At 45.2% G+C, this 20566-nt stretch overlaps 1 protein-coding gene across 2 annotated transcripts in view; it reads left to right on the top strand.

Moving 5' to 3' along the window:
* The window catches only part of PPM1H (protein phosphatase, Mg2+/Mn2+ dependent 1H), a 238941-nt gene that overhangs the window by 113897 nt on the left and 104478 nt on the right, over nucleotides 1-20566 (top strand). For both annotated transcript variants that reach the window (XM_040637216.1, XM_040637215.1), the window contains exon 4: nucleotides 9122-9234. In XM_040637216.1, coding sequence (XP_040493150.1) covers nucleotides 9122-9234 — 113 coding nt within the window. The remainder of the gene's footprint in view (nucleotides 1-9121; nucleotides 9235-20566) is intronic.

The following is a 20566-nucleotide window of genomic DNA, read 5'->3' as shown; positions in this document are numbered from 1 at the left end:
TTAGTCGAGTGCTCAAAAGTACCTTTCCTATACAAATCTGATCTGAGAACAGCTATTTTACCATGATGGACCATGTGGTTCTTAGTGCTTTAAAGGAAAAAAAAAAAAAAGTACCTGCCGGAGGAGAATCAAGGGGCCAATATTCGAGATCATCGGCTTTCCTGGGGAACATGGATTTGTTTGTACGTTTACATTTGGATGTGTCTGATCAAAGAATTCAGCCTCCTTCCCTCTCAGCCACAGTCCTGAGAACACACATAGGGAGGGAGTGCAGCTGCTCTCACGGTGTCCCCTGTCCCTCCGCCTGGTGAGGGACCACCCTCACTTGTACCACCCCCTTCCCTCTCTGAGCTCACTTTCTATTGACGCAATTATTTTGGTTCCAGACATTTATCTTTCCTGAGCAACAGCGTGCGTGCAAGTAATAGAGCAAGAGATGTTTAAAGGTGTTATCACGATGTGAGCAAAGTGAGTGTGCTGTATTGTTTTTAAAACCTGGAGATTCAGGGCACCCCGGTGGCTCAGTCGGTGAAGCATTCACCTTGGGCTGGGGTCATGATCCCAGGGTCCTGGGATTGAGTCCCACATCAGGCTCCCTGATCAGCTGGGAGTCTGCTTCTCCCTCTACCCCTCCCCCCTGCTCGTGATCTCTCTCATTCTCTCTTAAATAAATAAATAAAATCTTAAAAACAAAAACAAAACCTGGAGATTCAAAGTGATGACAAGCTGTTGTTAAATGAGGCAGGAACAGCTAGGAGCACCTCCCCAGAATGAAGTGTAGACACAGTGCACATTCCAGGATTAGGCTGTGTGCTAAGGAGAGAAGTAAAGAATATTGCACGGCACCGCACCATCTGATTTGTTTATAAGGCAAAATAGTTCATATGATCACACCTTGTATTTGCACCCCTGTCCTCACTGCATCCCTCCTTGGGTCACCGTATTTCCTTGTCACATAGATATTTACCCTTTGATTAGCAGGTGATTTAAAATGCACCTGTCTCTCAGGAGTGTATGGTAGCCTTCAGTCCCAAGAAAATCACCAGGAAGCTGGAAAAGATTATTTAGGAAAAAAGGAATCAAGGTGGCGAAGTTGAGTCCTACTCAGGCTTCGTATAAAATCTCATTCTCCAGCTGTCACGGAAACCCTGACGGGAATAAGTGTTTCTCGACACCGATGTTCAGAATGCTAAATATTTAATTGAAGTAAAAATGTGACAGTAGGCTATTCTCTTAACGGGAGAAAAAAAATCAGCTGACATGACAGAAGTGAAAAACAAAAGAAACTTGGGGTTTCTCATTTCCTTCCGTAATTGCTTATGTCCTCGGACATCTTTTACTTGGACCTGCTGTATTCTCAGTTCTATCCACTAGAGGCCAATGTCACCTTGAGGCAGGCCTCCACTGTGGTCTCCAGCTGTTTCTGCCCATTAATGGCTCAGGGTTACCAGCAGCCACTATACTTGGAATGAGAGGCTCATTCAGAAAAATACTTAATAGGGGCGCCTGGGTGGTGCAGTCTTTAAGCGTCCGCCTTCGGCTCAGGGCGTGATCCCAGCGTTCTGGGATCGAGCCCCACGTCAGGCTCCTCTGCTGGGAGCCTGCTTCTTCCTCTCCCCCTCCCCCTGCTTGTGTTCCCTCTCTTGCTGGCTGTCTCTGTCTGTCAAATAAATAAATAAAATCTTTAAAGAAAAAGAAAAGAAAAGAAAAATAATAAAGGGCCTCATTCTTGTTTTTTGAATTTTTCCAGCTTTTAACCAGTCAGTTCATGACCTGGAATTTTTAGCTTGGAAACTTAGCCAGCAAAAAGATCATTTCACTTTCCCATGTAATTCGTTCAGTCAATAAATATTTGATCAGAATTAACTCTGCCAGGCCTAACTGGGAAAAGAACATTGAACAAACTAGGTAAAGATGAGTATTAAACGAGTAAAATATAAGTGGAAAGGGCCTTGAGTGGGGCAGTGCAGGGTGAGGTAGGAGCCCGATAAAGACATGAAGCGAAGGGTTCCCTTGGGGAAGTGATGCTGGGGGGAGGGGAGGGAAGGAAGGAGATTATTTAGGAAAAAAAGGAATCAAGGTAGTAAAATTGACTCCTACTCAGGCTTCGTATAAAATCTCATTCCCCAGCTGTCACAGAAGCTCTGATGGGAGTAAGTGTTTCTAGACACCAAAGTTCAGAATGCTAAATATTTAATTCAGGTAAAAATGAGGTAATAAAAATAAAAATTGAGTTTAAAATGAAGCAGACAAAACACAGGAGGCCACTTGCATGGACAACTACATCAGAAAACCCAGATGGGCCTAAGGCAACAAGCTGATGTCAAGGGTAGGAATGATGGATGGAAGGTGAATTGGAGAGGTGGTCTGGAAGGACCTCGTGTGCCATATTATGAAATTTTTGGCTTTAAGCCACATCTCATCTCCAATTCATCCTAGCCTGCAGCTTCTTCTTCACACTTAAGTTTTTCCCAGATTGTCTCTCTAGCCACCAGTGTGCCAGAGGCCTACCTGGACACTGCACTATGTGCTTGGCCTTATTAAATGAGAATATTCATCACTGGTTCGCATGGTGCTTGGTAGGGTGGCCCTACCTTCTGTCCTATTAGGGACTGAGCCAATTGGTGCCTGTTGGCCCAGAATAATTATTAATATACTCTCCCCTTTTACTCTCAAAAGTGTCCCTGTTTGGATGATGTCTTATTACAGAGAGAGGCTCTCGTTTTTTCTTTGCTTCCTGAGGGACTTCGGGAAAAATCTACTCAGTGTCATAGAAATGTGTCTGACTTGAACATTAAGTTACTTGCGGTGAGCTTTAGAACACACAACACAGAAATTACACAGTGTACCTTCAATTTAATGGTCTGGAAGGCCATTGCCAACTCGTAGAAGATACTCTGTCTTTACTCCCCCTTGCAGTATTAGTTTTTTGAGAGTCAGTGTTTGAAGGCAAACTTTGGTTTTTTGAAATGCCCAACATGCAGTTGGTTTTCTTACCTTGTTGGCCTGGTCTTGCTGGTTTCTCCTCGGGCCTTTCAGCGTGGGGCATATTTGGAATTTCCTGGGCATTCCTAAGTTTTTTCCCCACAGGAGCCAGCCACTTCCTAGCTTTCCTCTTTCTAGGTGTTCTTTAGGCCTTGCAGGTTTTGTGCTCTTCTGATCCTCTGTAGTGGAAACACTCGGTATTAAATAAGAATCCGTTATTTCAGCTTTGTGGCTTTCTTACTTTCTCTTGCACTTTTCATCCTAAAAATTCCCCAAGCGCAGCACCTAAGCCTCCAGTTTGCCTCATGATTGACATCTCTGCAGCTGCCCTTCCCGAGACTGACAAGTAACTTATAGCCTCTTTAAAGGCAAAGTTTGCCTTTCACTTGGGTTTCTGCTTTAATGTCCAGAGGCTTAGCAACATAGAATCAAGGGTCTTTGGTCTCTCTCTCTGCAGTGTCCTCAGTCACTACTATTTATTGAACCTCTATTTTATAGCTAACTTCCTAGACACAATGGGGTTAGAAATAAAAGGTTAGATTTATGTCTGGGGGCATTTGGAGTCACACGTTATATGCATATAGAGATATAATATCTCATTTATTGTGATAGTCTAAGTGCCATGAAGTGAGGTGGTGAAATGCAGATTCTATCTGAAAGGAAGGATTGGCTAAAAAGATGAAGAACCACCACCCCAGCAGAAACAACACTGACTTACCGGAAAAAGTAGGTACTTGTAGAATATCGACTACCAGAAGCAGAGAAAACGCTTTGAACCAGAGCAGATGAGAGCAGTTTCATCAAATACTGTGAGCTGCTTTGAGGTCACTGCTTTTCCTTTCCTCTTTGATCCTCCAGTTGCCTGCCTGCAGCGTGTGGCTTGTGGGGAAGGTGACCTCTGACCCCTGGCCTCTGATCCTTCCTGTGCTTTCCAGCAGAGGCACGTTTGCCCTGGGGCCCCCGTAATTGTGTCTCACGTTGGATCTTCCTTCATACTGAGAAGGCCTGCATCGTCCATTCTTCCTGTGTCCGCTCTGGAAAACGAACCACGGTTTCCTAAAGGACCAGAATCTTAGGAACTTCTGAAGCGACGTCAGACGGTGCCTACTTCAGGGCCTGAGTTTCATCACCTGTGGTGTTAGGCTATTGCTGGGCCCCAGACGATAGATGCGAGTACGTTAAATGTCTTCTCCCTCCTGATGTCAGTCTTCTCCTTGCTTGCCCACCCTCCCCAGACAGGGTCTCATCGTCAGTGTTGCACATTCATGAGGGAGGGTTGCTTCCACTATTGGTCTAGTTGCAGGAAGGAGACCCTTGCTTTCCTAGCAGTCACAGCCTAGTCAGCTCGGGTGAGCCTTGTAGTCTACCACCTGCAGGATTTGACTTCTGGACAAAGGCAGGAGGAGTTTCAAAATTCTGTCCTATTTCCTTTTCAGTGTGAGTATGGATTCGTCACCAGAGTGAAGAATATTTTAGAAGTTTGGTTGTTACAAAGGAAGAAAATGTCAGTATTTTCACTTGTAAAGCTAACATACGTCTTCCTGATACTGAGCTAATGACTGATAGCACTCAGCTTGGATTTATTGGTTAAAAAAAACTGTATGGGGACAGTGCGGTGAAAAAGAGGATAAAGGCAAAGCTTATTTACAGTTTATAAATCCTAGTGTTTTCAAAATTTAGCATATTCATGCTAAGTTATGGACCTGCATGTCTGTCTGCGTTTAATTAAGCTAGTTTTGTTTTGTCTTTGTTTTTGGTAGAACAGGAAGTTCCTCCAAGAAGGAATGAGCCTGTGATTCTACCAACAGCCAGCAGGTGGCAACATGAGGCAGTACTGGGTTTTTTTGTTTTTTTTTTTTTTTTCTTTTCCCTTCCCGGTTGCCTGGCTGACAGATTGGCTTGTTCTCAGAATAAACCAAAATCAGACCCAGATACTGAAACCATGCAGAATCTTATTATTTGTGACTGACACTATTAGCAGTGTGCTCAGAACCGTGTTTTAACCCATCTATGGGGAGCTGCCAAGTCCTATTGAAACTACCCAGCACTCACTTCTTTCCGTTGTCTGATATTGCTGTCCTTTTGCAACCTGAAATTGTAGGAAACAAAGAATGATCCTGGAGTTGCGTCATCTCTGGGACTTTCAAACCAAATTACAACCATCCCGAGCAATATATTTTCTCTCTTGCAGTTCTTTCCTGCTGAATTAGTCTCCTTTCACACATCTCTCTTATTTTCCTTCATTGCCTTCCTTGAAACAAAAAGGAGCAAAATGAAATCCCAAGTCTTTAAAAATTGGATCCATTCTTAAGATTTAGAGATAAACCTGGCTTAAATGTAGTATTTAGACAGATATAACACAGGATAAATCAGTCCTGCTAAATAGAAGGTGACTCTTGACTGAGTGGATAAAACAATTATCTTGTTAACTGAATATTATGAGAGTGTAAGTTGGTCCTTTTTTAGATCATACTTGAAAAGGAATGATAGTACATGCATGTGTTTTGCTGGTAGGTTTTTCTAGACTTATGTCTTGGGGTTTGTTGACAGCGAAAATGGGGAAATATTCCAAATTGGTCCTTGTTTAGCACAAAGCAGTGAGCAGTTTTTCCCATGATTTCATTGATTTTTTTGAACATATACCCAAACCTGAGGTTTTACAGAATAAAATAATAGCCATATGTTTATATATATGTGTGTGTGTGTATATATATATATGTAATGTAAAGTGTGAGTAGCTTAAGCTAATTGGAAAAGTTGAGGGTTTGAAGAAAATGGGTAGTTAATTCAGCAGTAAATATCTTTATTGACTTCATTTATTGTGTTTGATCTGGTAGTAAAAGAACCATGCAGATGGTCCTTTAATGTTCCTTTCAGTACTAAGATTTTGTGAAACATCTTTTAAAGAGGAGTAGGTGGTGTAGGAAAAAATAAATGTGCTATTTTGGCTTCTAAAGAGGGGAGGGGAAGCAATTATTTTTAGAATATGTTCTAGTTACACCCAGTTTTAGAAGAAATAGAAGAGTGTATTTTAATGTCAGTGAATCCTTCAGGGGGATGAAGTCTATGGAAACACATCTTTCAAATCCTAGTCACCAAGTCTGGGATCTTTCAAATCCCACGGAGCACACATGTAATTAAAGCGTGTGTGCACACATGTGCATGTGCACACGCACACATGTGTATTACCACACAAATGGTGGGGGGTGATGAAAGCATGAGCACATTAGCAAAGTTTCCTGGATACAAAGTAGCTAGACATGAGTCCACTGTTTAAGTGACGGTGCTGCCAAATTTAGCACTCCTTATGGTGGGGAAACTACAGAGGGAATGTGGTTGAAATATAGGAAAAGATGAAAGAAATGATGGAATCAATAAGAAAAAATATTGAATCACACTATTAATGTAATGGCAAGGGATTAATTGGGCAAGCTAACTGGAGCATTTCCCCCAAGATTAAAGGCAAGTAGGAACTCCGCCGTAGCAGAAAATCATAGTGTCGTACGTGCATTCTTGTCTTGACTTTTTTTTTAAGAATTAAATAATCTTATAATCAGGTTTTCTTGTGATGTTAACCGTGATAAGGAATGCACCTATGATGCAGAATAAACTTGTCCGAGTCCCAGCGGAAACCTTTGCCGTGGGCGGTGCTTTTACCTGGACTCTGTGTATCGTAGCATTCTCTTTTGGATCGCATTAGTGGTTCCAGTCTTTCCAGCATTGTTCACACTCCAGCCCGTGTATAGCATGCAAGCAGTTGAGTGCTCAAGGGATTTTTTAAATAAAAGTTGTCTTTCATTCAGACATTAGGTATTCAAACAACTGTTGATTCTGGATACGAAAGGATACTTTTCTGTTATCCTCAGCAGTTCCTTCCAGTATATTAAGAACAGTCGTGGAGTAGTAGTATCGAGTGTGGACTTGATATACCAGCTTATATATTAATTTGATGAACTCTGTGTCTATCATAACATCAACTTTATATTACTTATTTAAATGCAAAAGAAAGGGACTATATCCATCCTCAAACTGCTTCGTGAACTGGGTTGTTGGTCCTGTTTTTACGCATTGTTTGGAGGTTAAACAGACAAAACTTCTGACACCTTGACATTTTCTTTCCCTTCCTCGTGACAGTCTTTTTGGCTGATACCCGTGCCCCTCCTTGTCCTCCTCCTGCAGGCTCCTGCCGTCCCTGTGCAGGATCTGGTAACCATTCATTCATTCTTGTCAGTTGGCTGCGTCTGAACTGAGGCATGGGCTCCAGCTTCATCAGCAGCTGCTCAGCATTTATTTGCATTGTAAGCTTTTCCTTTGTGAATTACGAGCAGGGGTCAGGTGGTAGGACGTAATTTGGAAACCTGGGCATCTTTAAAGGTATTTCTTCTTTTGCCCATTTAACAGATATTTATTAAACTATCTTTTTTACCTGGCCTGGTATAGGTGTCAAGGGTCTAGCAGCGAGCAAGAGAAGTCTCTGCTCTCAGTCATGAAGCTTCTGAGCCCTGGGGAGGATCTAAATGGATAGCTAAGCCCCTCGCACACATAGCATCCAATTTAATCCTCACAGTAGTCCTCTAAGAAACTGATACAGGGTTTTTTTCAATCCAGCATAGTCTTCGAAGGTGGTCCTCGTGCTTGACTCTGCAGCTTTCAACGTTGTCTGCTCACTCCCTTACTGGAGGTTTTCTTCACTTCCAAACTTCCACACCCCACATACACACATTCTTACCCCCTCCCCATGGTTCCTCAGCCTTCCCCCTCCCGTCCCCCTTACTCTGTTGATCCCCAGTAAGTTAGTTTCTCCCAGATCCTGTTTTTGTACTTTTTATCTCCTTTTTAACAGTATCCTGATCTTCACCTGTCCCCTTAGCTCTGGCTCTTTCTCCTGTTTCCAGTTTCTCATTGGCTATTTATCTGACCTTGTATTACCACCTCTGGCTTCCGGCGCCAAGCATTTGCTGATGAAGGCTGGCTTACCGGATTATCTCCTCGCTACTCTGTGAGGAGGCTGGCGAAGCAACAGAGTTCAACTCTGTGGGTTTCTAAGCACCACAAAAGTGCCCTGGCCCTCGGTCTGCCGGGGCCATCCTGAGAATCAGCCGGAGCACTGCTTCCTCATCTGCTTCCTTCTCCCTCCCTCCGCCCCAACCGTCGATTACCATGGGAATGTTTGGCATTATTTTAGCCAACATTCATTTTGTTTCCCCAGCTCAGCTCATGTTTTTCTCAGGTCATGGAATCCGTGCTTCTGTCACTGACACAGAATTTCACGAAGACCTCTATCTTGGATGATGCGTATCTGTCAATGGAAGTCTTGGTCTACTTTTAATTTCTTGGGGAGGCCTCATTAGGTGGAGGTAATAATAAGCTTTGGAGGAGGAGAACCAGATTGACATCCAAACTCCACCCGGGTCAGTATGGGCAAGTTACCCTTCTTCTGCATCTGAACGTTGAGGTTAATAACACAGCTGGGAGAATCTGTGGAGATTCTCGGTGGACAGTGCTTTGCGCCCTGCCTGACACTGAAAATGTGCTCAGTGAACACTGGCTGTTGCTGTGAATGTGTGTCAGTGTTGTGTGGATCAGGGGCTGTGGGAAGACGAAGGCAGATCAGAGTTTGGGAGCGTCCCTCTCTGATTAATAAGACGGGGGTTGACTCCTGCCTGCTTTGAATAGAGGACGCCATCCTTCAAGTCGCTTCTCTTATCTAGCTGTAAAAGCAACTATTTAGTGGAGACTTTGGGGTTAAAAACGTTGCTCAGGTTCAAGTACTTGGCATTATTGTCGGTTCTGTTCCTCACGTGGTAGCTCAGGCAGTCCGTACAAAGACTAAGTTTTCCACAAGTTATATTTATGGAATACAGTTGCTTTTCTCTTTCTCATTTTTGTTCTGATTAGATCTGTTGCCATCCCTTGTTTCCTGTCTCTGGTCTGCAGATGGTCTAGTAGACAACAGTTTTATGTCGGTGTCCTCAGTGAGAAATGCTCTTCAGGTGGTAGAAAAATCCTAGAGATTTTCTTGTCCTGTCTTTGAAGTGCATTCAGACGCTGAGAGCTGTGTCAAGGGGGTGAGGTTAAGAAAGTCTTTGATACGAGTTCCTACACAACCCAACGGTGACTTTGTTTTCTTCTCCAGGACCTACAAATAGAACGAGAGAGGAGTTCCTATAATATCTCTGGTGGCTGCACGGCGCTCATCGTGGTTTGCCTTTTGGGGAAGCTGTATGTGGCAAACGCTGGGGACAGCAGGTAAGCAGGTGATCTCTGCCTGGCTCTTCCTGATTTCCACTGCCTTCAGTGCTTTTTATCTTTTTAAAAAGAATTAAATGAGTGGCAATTAGATATAGATTAGGTGTTGAGAAAGAGGATCCTTCTACATGTGAGTAAAATGCATTGAAGATGGATCATCAGGCAGGTGTGACAAGGTAAAGGCTGTCTTCTCGCCCGTGGTAGCAGTTTGCGTGTACACCTGTGATTGATACCTGTGGCCAATCTAAACTGGTAGTATCCAAATATTGTTTGACTTCAGAACCTGGTTTGCACGAAAAGCTTAGCAGAAGCATAAAACATGAGAGTGAGAGGAGGGAGGAGAGGGATTTGAATGAAGGGGGTGTTCGGAAGGGACCCGGGAGGGCTCCACAGCTGATGCCGCTTCTCCCCAGTGACTTCGCTCTGTCCCCTCCCGGAAGCCCATGAGTTTCTCCTTTTATGCACAAGCCATTAGGGGCTATCGTCTCTTCTTTTCTGGGCTCAACTGAAAGGAATTTTGACCAAGAGATTATGGTTAACCCCTACTCTATCCAGCATTACCGGGAATAAGATAAACTTGGGTTTTGTTTTAAATGACTGATGCGTCCTCCCTTTAGGTGCAGGGAATTTAAAATTATAGACTTCGTGGAAAGTGTTCTGACAAGTATTCCATACTTCTCTGCCCCTTTCGTCACAGCATATGTTGGCTTCTTGCTAAAGACTGACTCTTTATTTTGAAAGCAACCAGAGTACTGGACTCTGCAAGATGTCCTCAGACGACAAGTGATTTCCCTGCTCAGCCTGTGGTCTTAAGATGCCCTCATTCCTCGGTCCCCTCCCCCTGGGTCACATACCTCTTCCAGCATTCCTGCCTGCCCTGGCCCTGTTCCAGGTCTGACCCCACTCCCCCCTGCCCCTTCCCTGTCAACATCAGGTTGTGGCTTAAGAGGGACTCCATCAGGCAGCAAAGGAATTTACCTTGCTTTCACTTCCATTTACAAAGCTGGAGAGCCCAGGGGAGTCTTCATTCCCTCTAGTAAAGCATCCTTTCCTGGTGTTCCCACTGAAGAGCCCAGAGAGTCAAGGAGAGTGAACTTCTGAGGCAGCAGTATTTGGGGCTTGACGATTGCTGGGTTTTGAAGGTCTGTTTATTCTTACTGCGTATGTGGATTTCCATTAAACTCTGTAAGACATCTCCATTTCAACATAACGTTGTGCTGGGTAAATGCAAATGTCTATAGGATGCCATGTATGTCCCATGGCTTCTGTTCCTTAATGTCATGTCAGATTCTTGGCAGGAGACAGACTCCTACTCAGGTGGGTCACCTGAAAGGAGTGAAAGGAAACCCACTAGAAGTGCCGGGGCTCAGGAAGACATTTACCACCTAAGGCCTGCAGGGCCCGGGGAGGATTTACTACAGCAGAGCACAGGAGAGTGGGGTCACTGTGAGGGCCTCTGGGCAGGGGCTACAAGAGAAAATGGAAGAAACACCTTGACTTCTTTCTCTTCCCACCCGCCCCACCCCGTCTCTTGCCAGGGCTTCCCGATGGACGAGCACAGCTGGGAGCCAGCTGACTACCCAGAGAGTACTGGGCCTAGAGGTCAGCCAGGCAGGGCACGCACGCAGACCAAGACGACATCTCTGGGGCAGGGGCAAGTGGAGGGTCCTCAGCATGGCTGCTGCTTCTCCTTTCCTTCTCCACGCCAGGGTGTGAGCTTCTCAAAAATAGGAATCGGCAGTCTTCAGGGGCTTTTTAAGACAGGCACTGAGAAGCTGTCCTCTGGGCCCGTTCTTCTGTTCCAGATCTTGTGTGGGTTTGGAGACGGATGAGCAGATAAGGAGGTGATGCCCTTCCGCTCGGAGGGAGACTGAAGCAGCGATTGAGCCGTTGTGCTCGTAGTCACCTTCGTTTTCCTGTCTAGTTCCACGCCCTTTGAAATGACTTTGCTTTTCTAGCCCTTCCAATGACTAGGAAGGTGACAGAGTACCTTGCTCCCTGGGGACAGGCCCACCCATCATCCCAGGGAAGCACCTCTCACTAGATGATCTCTGACTCAGAAGGTAACCCAGCTTCTGGGCCCAGAGTGTCCCCATGTTGGATTACCCTCCCCTGGGCCTTCTCATTATGGACACAGTTTTCTTCTGTCTCCATGTTGGATTACCCTCCCCTGGGCCTTCTCATTATGAACACAGTTTTCTTCTGTCTCCATGTTGGATTACCCTCCCCTGGGCCTTCTCATTATGAACACAGTTTTCTTCTGTCTCCATGTTGGGTTACCCTCCCCTGGGCCTTCTCATTATGAACACAGTTTTCTTCCAAGCTCCAGGCTCTTTAACGGAGCCACTTACCCAGCCACGGCCTCGTTCCCATTTCCCAGAAGCTCCAGTACCCTGTCCAGGACTTGCCAGTTTCAAGGACTCATCTTCTGGGCTCTGGTTCTTCCGCCGTGCCCCTCCCCCACTTTTGTTTTTAAAGTGCCAATTTCTAGACCAGATCTGGAACTCCTCGTCTACTAAAATGGTGGTGGTGGATTAGATAATTACCACGGTTTCTGGCATCCTGTACATTATCCCATGAGGAGTGATACTTTTGGAAAGTAAAGTGATGCTACACTTGTTGATTTGGGGGGTAATTTTTATCCTTCTTAGAGTTGTTTTTGAAATATTAGGTTCCCGTGTTCCTAAATGTTCATGAAAGCATGATGTTTTATAAGTATGTTTGCAATAATTTGAAATGCCTAGTAGGTGCTTTTATCCTTATTAAAGCTATAAAGTGCACACGTGCACAAATTATCCTATGATAAAATAGTATCTTTAAAACATAGTAAGTTTAATTACATGTGTAGTGTTCCAGCCCCAGTATTCAGATACGAATTTGGGGTTTTATGGCTGATTGGTTGGGTTTGCTGTTCACATATGGGTCATATGTCACCTAGAAACCTGTGAGCAATAGGAGTTGTTACTTGTGTGCACGATCTAAAGGACAACTTACAGGACACTTACTCATTAGGGTGCTATTTTCAGCTCTTGTGTGAATGACAGATACTCAGTATCATCTTAAGTAGGATCACTGCCTAGTTTATGTACTAATAACATAGTTATTTGAGTTCACAAAAATATTCAGGTATTCCCAAGAAACAGCAACTAAGTGAACTCTGATCAGACTTCTGTAAAGTAAGTCCATTATCACTTATGGGCAAGTAGTCATGAATCTGAGAGCTGAATTTGAACAGATGATTAGAACTGACTGAGGTTTCTAGCAACAGGTCCCTGATTAATTAAGTGCTGTTTTTTCTTCTTTATTGCCAGATATTGGCTGCTGTATGTTTACTTTAAATCTTGACAGCTTTGAGAGTGAAAGCAAATCTTCGTCGTGGGTTCACTACCCCATAATTACTCACACTCAAGAGAAGGTTCGTGCTGGTTTGATTCAGAAGCTGCGGGTGGTCAGGAACTCTTTGCTGAGCTGTATAGTGAGCTGGGAACGATCCGATTCACCATCAGGCACAGGGGCGTCGGGGGTTGTGTTCAGGAAGAGCTGCCTCAAGTTGTTTGTGGCTCAGTGGTTTTTGGGTCAGTGATGACCCTCGGTGTAGGATAGTCCACAGTGATGCCAGGTGACCGGTGCAGAGTCTGGGACAGACTTGCACTTGCCCTTCTCTCCTCAGCCGCGGTAACCAGCCGGAGAGGAACATGCAGTAACTACTTGATGCATGACGCTTGCTTTATTTGTCTCAGGCAAAGGCAGCCAACCGAACACCTAGGGGATCGTAAGGGACTAGGAAAGAAGCAGATGGTGGGCGGGTTTTCACTTCAAGCAAAAAAGAACTGGTAGCATTGAAATGTCATGCAAAGCAATACGCAAACTATCACCCATTGTGTTTGAGTCATTGGCTCCTTAGGGCTCTGAGTGGTGCTACAGTTTAAGAAGATGCTTTGACTCCATTTTAGAAGATGATTTCATTTTATTTCTAGAGAGCTAAGGCAGTAAGGAAGCAAAGCCGTTACCACTTATTTCAAACAATGTCTAAAAGTTTGGCAACTGAGACTAGGTGAACTCATTCAGATTAAAGAAAACCATTTAAGATTTGTTAACTTGATGACTCCACTCTTGCCCGATTTATAGTAACAGAAGCAATCAGACATCTGGTAAGTGCTAGGCACATGTTAGATACTGTCATGTCCCAGAGAACCATATTTCTGTCATCAAGTTAGTGAGAAGTTGGCCTTGTTAATATCAGATAAGGATACTGAAGCACAGAGAGGTGAAGTGATCTGCCCAAGGTCCCACAGCTCCTAAGGAGCAGGGCTGCCATCCAGCCCAAGCCAGTAAGCCAGAGCACCATATTCTTAGTGAATGTGCTCTACGCTGGGATTTCCTGTCCATGCTAAGACCCACAAGGTTTTTTGTCGTTGTTTTTCACATTTTAACATCTCTAAAATCAAGAGTTTCTAATTAATAGTTTTCTTTGCTATTTGTATGTAAAGTGATGACATATTTTATGATTACTGACATCTTTGATTTCACCTAAAATGGTTTGTGGGGTGTCGTTGAGGGGATGGCTACACTTAAAAGCTATTTTAAATGCATTGCAGTAGTGAGGCAGATAAGCTTTGGGTGGTCCAATTCATTCATTCATGAAACAAGGACTGTTTCCTCAAAATGAGGGCTGCTACCCACTTCCAAAGGCCCTGAAGTTCTCGAGACCGTTGTAAATTTTGTGTTTTCATTTTGATGATCATCTATTGAAAATAAGCATTTTCTGGATTGCCTGGCTGGCGGTCTCATAAACGGTAACTGCCATGAATTCAGACCCCCATTTTGTCATGTTGAAGGTCCTCCCAGGAAAAGATCATGAAGGTCATGATGTAACTCTATCCACAGGAGGGAACAAGCATTCCACTAATTGTCCTTAAAATGAAGCCAGTAAGTCCAGCCAGCGTGGTTTTCTTTCATTTCTCCTTCCCTCATTTTCAAATGTCCAGAATTACCCCCCATGTAACTTACAGCTTTCCGTAGCCGTTCGGAGGTGCATTCTTCTGGCAAGTCTGAATTTTCTTGAGGATAGGAGTTAGGTATTAAACCAGACTTATGTTTTGAAATTCAAAACCAATTCTACCTCTGTGGTGTCTCGTCTCTCAGCCTTCTCCCCTTTACTAGTGGTAAGACAGGTGAAACGTGATGTAACTTCCTCCAGCCTAAGGGAATGTGAAGAACTATTCACTCCTTTTCATGTTCATGCACATAAGTGCCCAGTACAGAACCTTCCTGAAACTACTTTTTAGTAAGTGGTTCATCTATCCATACCTGCCAGTGGGCTGCTACTTTGATAGTGGCCTTCCTCTGAGTTCAGAAATGTATTTGATCTTCTTCCATTAACTACATTAAGTGCCCCACGTCTCTCACTGTTTCACAGGTATCTGAAAAACAGTATGGAGGGAAATGAAAATTAACCACCATTCTCTACTCTGCAAGGTGAATTCCTGTGTCTATCTTTTTTCTGCATGGCCCCCATCTTTGTAGTATATATTTACATAATCCCTTAGCTATACCCATAACCTGTAGTAGGGAATAGCAGAAAGAAAATACTACCATCAGATGTTCACAGAGACTTTGATGCCTCGAAATAGTCTGTACTTTTCCTATCAAGCCACTCACTATCTACACAGAGGGCATCTAAGAGGCCCTTTTCTCTCTGGATTTCCTTCAAGTCTCCTCCCCTTGGATTTTTTTGAACCTGTCTCTGACACCCCTTGCCCTAAATCAGTGGTTCTCAAAGTGGGGCCAGAGCAGCAGCAGTCGGTGCGAACTTGTTAGAAAAGTAGATTCTAGGGTTCTACCCCAGACCTACTAAATGAGAACCCTGGTGGATGGGGCCCAGCAAACGGTGTTTTAGTGAGCCCTCCAGGTGATTCTGCAACAATCAAGAATCCCTGCTATGACGTTTACCCCTGGGCATCCGAGAGAGACTCGAAGGACCCACTGTGTCCTCAAGGTTTAAAAATTCTAGCTCTTCCTGGCTTGAGGCTAAAGTGCCAAACTCCGAAGGCCATCAGGCATCGCGCCATCCCCCGCTGCAGCCGAACACCGCATGCAGGGCGCCTTCCATGGTGATGGTGCCCCTGACGCTCCCTGACACTGCGGCCTGAGGGGGAGGGGCCCTGCCTGCTCCTCCGTCAGCTGGCCGCCAATTCCTTTGGCCGGCCTGATACTCTGGAACATAGATCCTTTTCCTTGAAAAGTGTGAGTTAGAGGAAAGATTTCTTGCATGATCCAGTTCCTTATCTCAGACTCCCACTGACTGTTGGGTAGCTCTGAAGCCCACGTCGCATCAGCACCGGGCTAGGATTCCCGTCTCTGAAATGCGTCGGGCATGCCCCGTGTGGACTTTTGGTCTCTTATGGTTGGGCCCTAGGAGAGTGTCCTTCTGGCTGTGGTTCCATCATCCCACACAAGTCATGCTTTGAACAACTTTACTCCCAGCCCAAGGAGGGGCTGGGCTGGGAAATCTCATGGTATTTGTAGAAATGGAATATTTGCACTTAGAAACCCTGGCATGAAACGGTTGTGGCCAAGGTAGTAACTTTGTCCCTGGCTGCTGAGGGTGACGCCGTGGGTCAGTGTCACGAGGGAACCTGCCAGCGTAGAGTCCCAAGGCTGTATCTGTGGGCCACTTAAGCCACCACCAAGATTTTTAGGGTTCAGTCATCTAATTTGCTGATCATGTGAAGTCAGGTAAGATGAGCTAAGCAAGATACAAAAAGACCTTTAGTACCTGGGAAAGTGGGCTAAACCTAACCAGGGAAAGTTTAACAATAGTTAAGGAAAAGTATAATACCTGTTGAAAGAGGAAACAAATTAGCAGGATGCAAGAGATGAAGCTTATCAGTGGCTCACATTTGTAAAAAATGTATTTATGTGGACAGTAATTCAATCTGGTCAGCAGTGTGGTGTAGACACCAGAACCTAATGTAATCCTAGGACGAGGCATTGGAGGTGTAAGGCAAACAATACCTAATGGTTTTTGTTGGCTTATTGTGTCTCAAGCACTCTTTCTAGTTTCTAGGGCTTTAAACAAATAACCTGATTAATCTTCACACCAGCTCCTTTGGGGAAGAACTATTATTAATCTTATTTTACACCTGAAGTCTCTCTCTAGGTGACATATTTCAACATGTGTGTGAATGAACAGGAACATTCCAAAGAGAGGCCAGAGTGGTGAAGGGAGAAGAAAAACTGAGACCAACCAGAGTGTTTTAGTCACATGGAAAGATAATTTGTGTTGGTGCAAGAGATCTTTGGGTATTTTGTGAGATATGGGGGAGGTGGTAAGGGTTGTTCTCCATGAGCTGGGGACAGAGGTGACAACCACAGGAGGACAGGGCCGTGGTTAGGAGCAGGGGCTCAGACTGGCAGAGTTGGATCTGCCACTTTTAGTTTTATGTGACCTTGGGCCAACGTCGTGCTTCTGGGACCTTGGTTTTGCTGCCTGTAAATGGAGATGACGTAGCACCCCCTTTCCAGGGAGGATTAGATGAGCAGATGTGAAGAAAGCTCTCGGCATGGAGCCAGGTCCGCGGTAACTGCCCCGCAGCGGTTAGCGGCTTTATTGTTAGCGTACTCGGTACAGACTCCGAGCGGTACGCAGATGCAGGGAGCTGCCATGGAGAAGACCGGGTTCGCTCTTCAGGAAAATATTTGTGCATCAGCTGTATAACCACCTAGTAAGAATGTTGTAGTAGGTATTTTGATTTTCAGGGTCCCCATTAAGCATTATGTTTCAGTGACTTTAGGGGGATCTTTAAAATATTGTGATGTTTCCTTTTTTTTTTTTTTATTATGAGGGAGAGAAATTGGGGCAGAGCGAGAGGGAGAGAGAGAATCTTAAGCAGGTTGCACAACTGGTGTGGAGCCTGATGGGGCTCAGTGTTACGACCCTGAGATCATGACCTGAGCTGAAATCAAGACTCCGACGCTTAACCGACTGAGCCACCCAGGTGCCCCTCATTTTTCCTTCTTACAGGGACCTCCTGATCTCATGATTTGTATGAGGAAAGGTACAGATGTTTCCTGTTGTATTTCAGGTAGGCTAAGTGTGGGAGCAGTAGACCCTCGGGTTGACTAGTCTACAGAACCAGTGGCTGTGTTTCTTGCTGGCATCCAGGGACCTGGGATGAGGGAGGCTCTGTCATCTTTCATACTTGGCTTCCCTGGTCTCTGGGGCCGCACCTCCATCCAGCCAGCTGGAAAGGGTGTGGAGTGGGGAGCAGGCAAGGGAGGTTTCTATGCCCCTGGCTCAGAAGAGGCACCTATCATGGCTGCTACAATTCCGGTGTATAGCCATCCCAAGAAAACAAGGCTACCGGGATGTGTAGTCTAAGTTGTTTTCCCAGGACCAAGGGAATTTACTTTGATGAGTGTTTGGCAGTTTTAGGCACCACTGGGCATTGAGAAGGGAATTCATGTTAAGTTCAGTTAGTGATGGTGTCTTTGTTTTTGAGCTGATGAGGCTACAACTTGGATGTCATTATCTTTAAAGCCCAAACACCAGTGATCTCTTTTGTTACTTTAATTTTGTCACTGTTAGTTTTAGAAGAGATGCAGTAAGTTCAGCTTAAATTGTCAGATAGCAAAGAACTAGCTGTCTCACTGTGATCCACTTTCATCTTTGAGAGCATATTTGAATAATGAAAAAGCCTGCAAGTAAATAGCATACCGAATATATTTGTCTTTAGAAAGTTCATCACAGAAAGCAATACTCATTTCACGCTAAGGAAGAAAGATGACATTAACCAGGGTGGGGTATGACTATACTGATGTTTTAGCAAAACATGTTCTGTTCTTTTGAGATGATTTTTAAATTCTCATAGTTACGTTGTAGAGCTTTTTCAATGCCATACCAGCTCAGGTCAATAGTTCCACGACGGAGGCCATTATCGATTTAGTACCACATAGATGAGCGAACCACGTCTTAGATCCTGTACCTTGCCCCAAGTCATACTGTACACTCTTCAGCGAGACTCAAACTCTGGCCTGAGTCCCAAGTGCGTGCACTTAGCCCCTACCCCATTCCAAGTCCTCAGGCGTCCTCCCCTCAGATAGCTGCACCTGCACTTTAGCTATGGGTCTCCCGTAGACACTCTCTGAAAATGTTATTTTAGGTTTATATCTAATTTTTTATTTCACATTTTCGCATTTTTTAAAAATAATCCTCATAACTCTCGGGTGATTAAGACATACGAACACCGAGTCAAACATCAGGGCCCCCAGGCTGAGATATGAAGCGGACTTAACACCAGACCAAGTCGTGACCTAAGAAGAAACTCTCCTCCCTCAGGAGGAAGTGGGGCCAGCTGCTACTTTAGCTCTCCGAGGCACTGAAACCCTCTATGAGGGGGTCTGGAAAAGCACTACTCTTTGGGAAGGTACCAGAGGGATGAGTCAAAGGGAACCTGGAGGTGTGGAGAGGGTTGAGGGTAGAAACATGAAACTGATCGCAGGCAGTTTCACTGGCACCAACCGAAAGGCAGACCGTGGCAGGCGTGCTGGTGGCGGCGGCAATGACAGCTGCGGTGTCCGACTCATAGTGGTAGTGGTTATGGTAGCATTGGTGGGCATCGTGGCAGAGCACGGTGTTTAAAACAGAGATGAAAGGGAGTCCAGTCGTCCTCTGGAGGGCGGTAGGTAATGCTGAGGGAAAGGTGGCTCCCAGTGCCCAGGACCCCAGGCAGCCACTCACCTGGGAGCTGCTAGTTCAGAATCAGAAGGGAGTTGAGCTTTGAGACCTGCTCAGCCATAACATTCAGTGGTAAACAAGTGCACGAGTCAGTAAAGCAGGGCCTCTGAGGGCGTGAAGGTCGGCACTGGACAGTTGGGAAGCTTCCAGGATCCTAGGTCGCGGCTTCCCGGGAGCCTCAGATCTGGGGCAGCCCCTGAGGCACAGGTTCTCAGGGGGCCAAGCCTCCCCAGAGCTGATAGAGATGGCAACTGAAAAGCCTCTCTGGGCTTGCGGTTTGAGGCATCTTGTCCGTCTTGGCATCTAAGCCGATAGGACAGGGGAGGAAAATGGAGCAGGATGTCAGGAGTGCAGGGAGCTGAGCCGGCCAGGTCAGTCTCTGGCTGGATGTTACGGAGCGGTCACCGAATTTCAGAGCTGTGGATGACATCTCTGAGATCCAATAATAAGATCCTTTTAACTCTACTTGTTTCCAAAGCAGGGAACTGAGCCTCAGAGAGGGATGTGAATTTTGGACCATATCACAGTTTGGGACAAGTTTGGAGTTGACCTCAAGGTCTCCAGGCTCCCAGCCCAGTGCGCTTTCTGCTGCCGTCTCCTTGAGGCAACCAAGGGCAACGTCCTACTCTGCACCCCAGAAACCTTTGTTTCTTCATTGCTTCAGGATTCTGTACTTAGGCTCTGTTCTCTCAGTCATGTTAAAAAAAATTTCAACCAAGGAGAAAATGAAATAGTCTTCATAACGTCCTACGGCAGGTGGTGGTTCAGCAAACCGTTAGCGAACAGGGTGATTAGGGCAGAAAATCATCCACACTAGAAACGGCCGATGCTCCTGAGAACACACCAAGCGGAATTTGGGAAAGAGAAGAAAAGGAAGGGAACCTGGGTTCTGGTCAGCTCTGCACTGGCTACCAGTGGGAACTTGAGAAAGGCAATGACTCTGGGCTTCCATTTCCCTATCAGTAAGAAAGGGGATTTGGGCTCCAGAGTGGTTACGTAAGAACTACCCAGAGTGCTTTCAAAGTAGACTTCCAGCCCTACCTTCAATGATGCTGGTTCAGGAAGCCTAAGAGAAGTCTGACAATTTTTAACTTTTTAAAAAATACCCCAGGCGGGTATTAAATGAAAGCGTGCACATGAGGCATTCGGCTTCTGTGGCAGTTACACAGTAAGCACTGAGAACATGTTAGCTATTGTCTGTATTAGAGAGTCAGAAGTGCTCGGTATTGGCTAAAAGTGCAGAGTTTCAAGCCAGGAGGCCTGGGTTTGAATTCCAGCTCCCTCCTTGACTGTGTGACCTTGAGCGGGCTCCAGCCGTTCTGTATGCTGCCTCCCTCATCTGTGAAGTGGGAACTTTAACAGTCCCTGTATCATAGAGTCACTGTGAGGATGAAATGAGTTCATTCAATTCAGAAAATATCTGCGGGCCTACTGTGTGCCAGTATTGTGGGAACCAGATACTTGTTAATCATGAAAACAAAACCCCCAGTCCTCCTGGAGCTTGCGTTTCAGCGGAGGGACCATCGAGAAGTTACACGTACAATGTATGGAAAAGCATTCTTACGTGCTGATTGAATGCATTTGAAGAATTCA

This window comes from Ursus maritimus, unplaced genomic scaffold (assembly GCF_017311325.1).
Source record: "Ursus maritimus isolate PB19 unplaced genomic scaffold, ASM1731132v1 scaffold_21, whole genome shotgun sequence".
Taxonomy (NCBI): domain Eukaryota; kingdom Metazoa; phylum Chordata; class Mammalia; order Carnivora; family Ursidae; genus Ursus; species Ursus maritimus.
The sequence above is the reverse complement of the archived record's forward strand: the minus strand, read 5'-3'. Positions and strand labels throughout refer to the sequence as shown.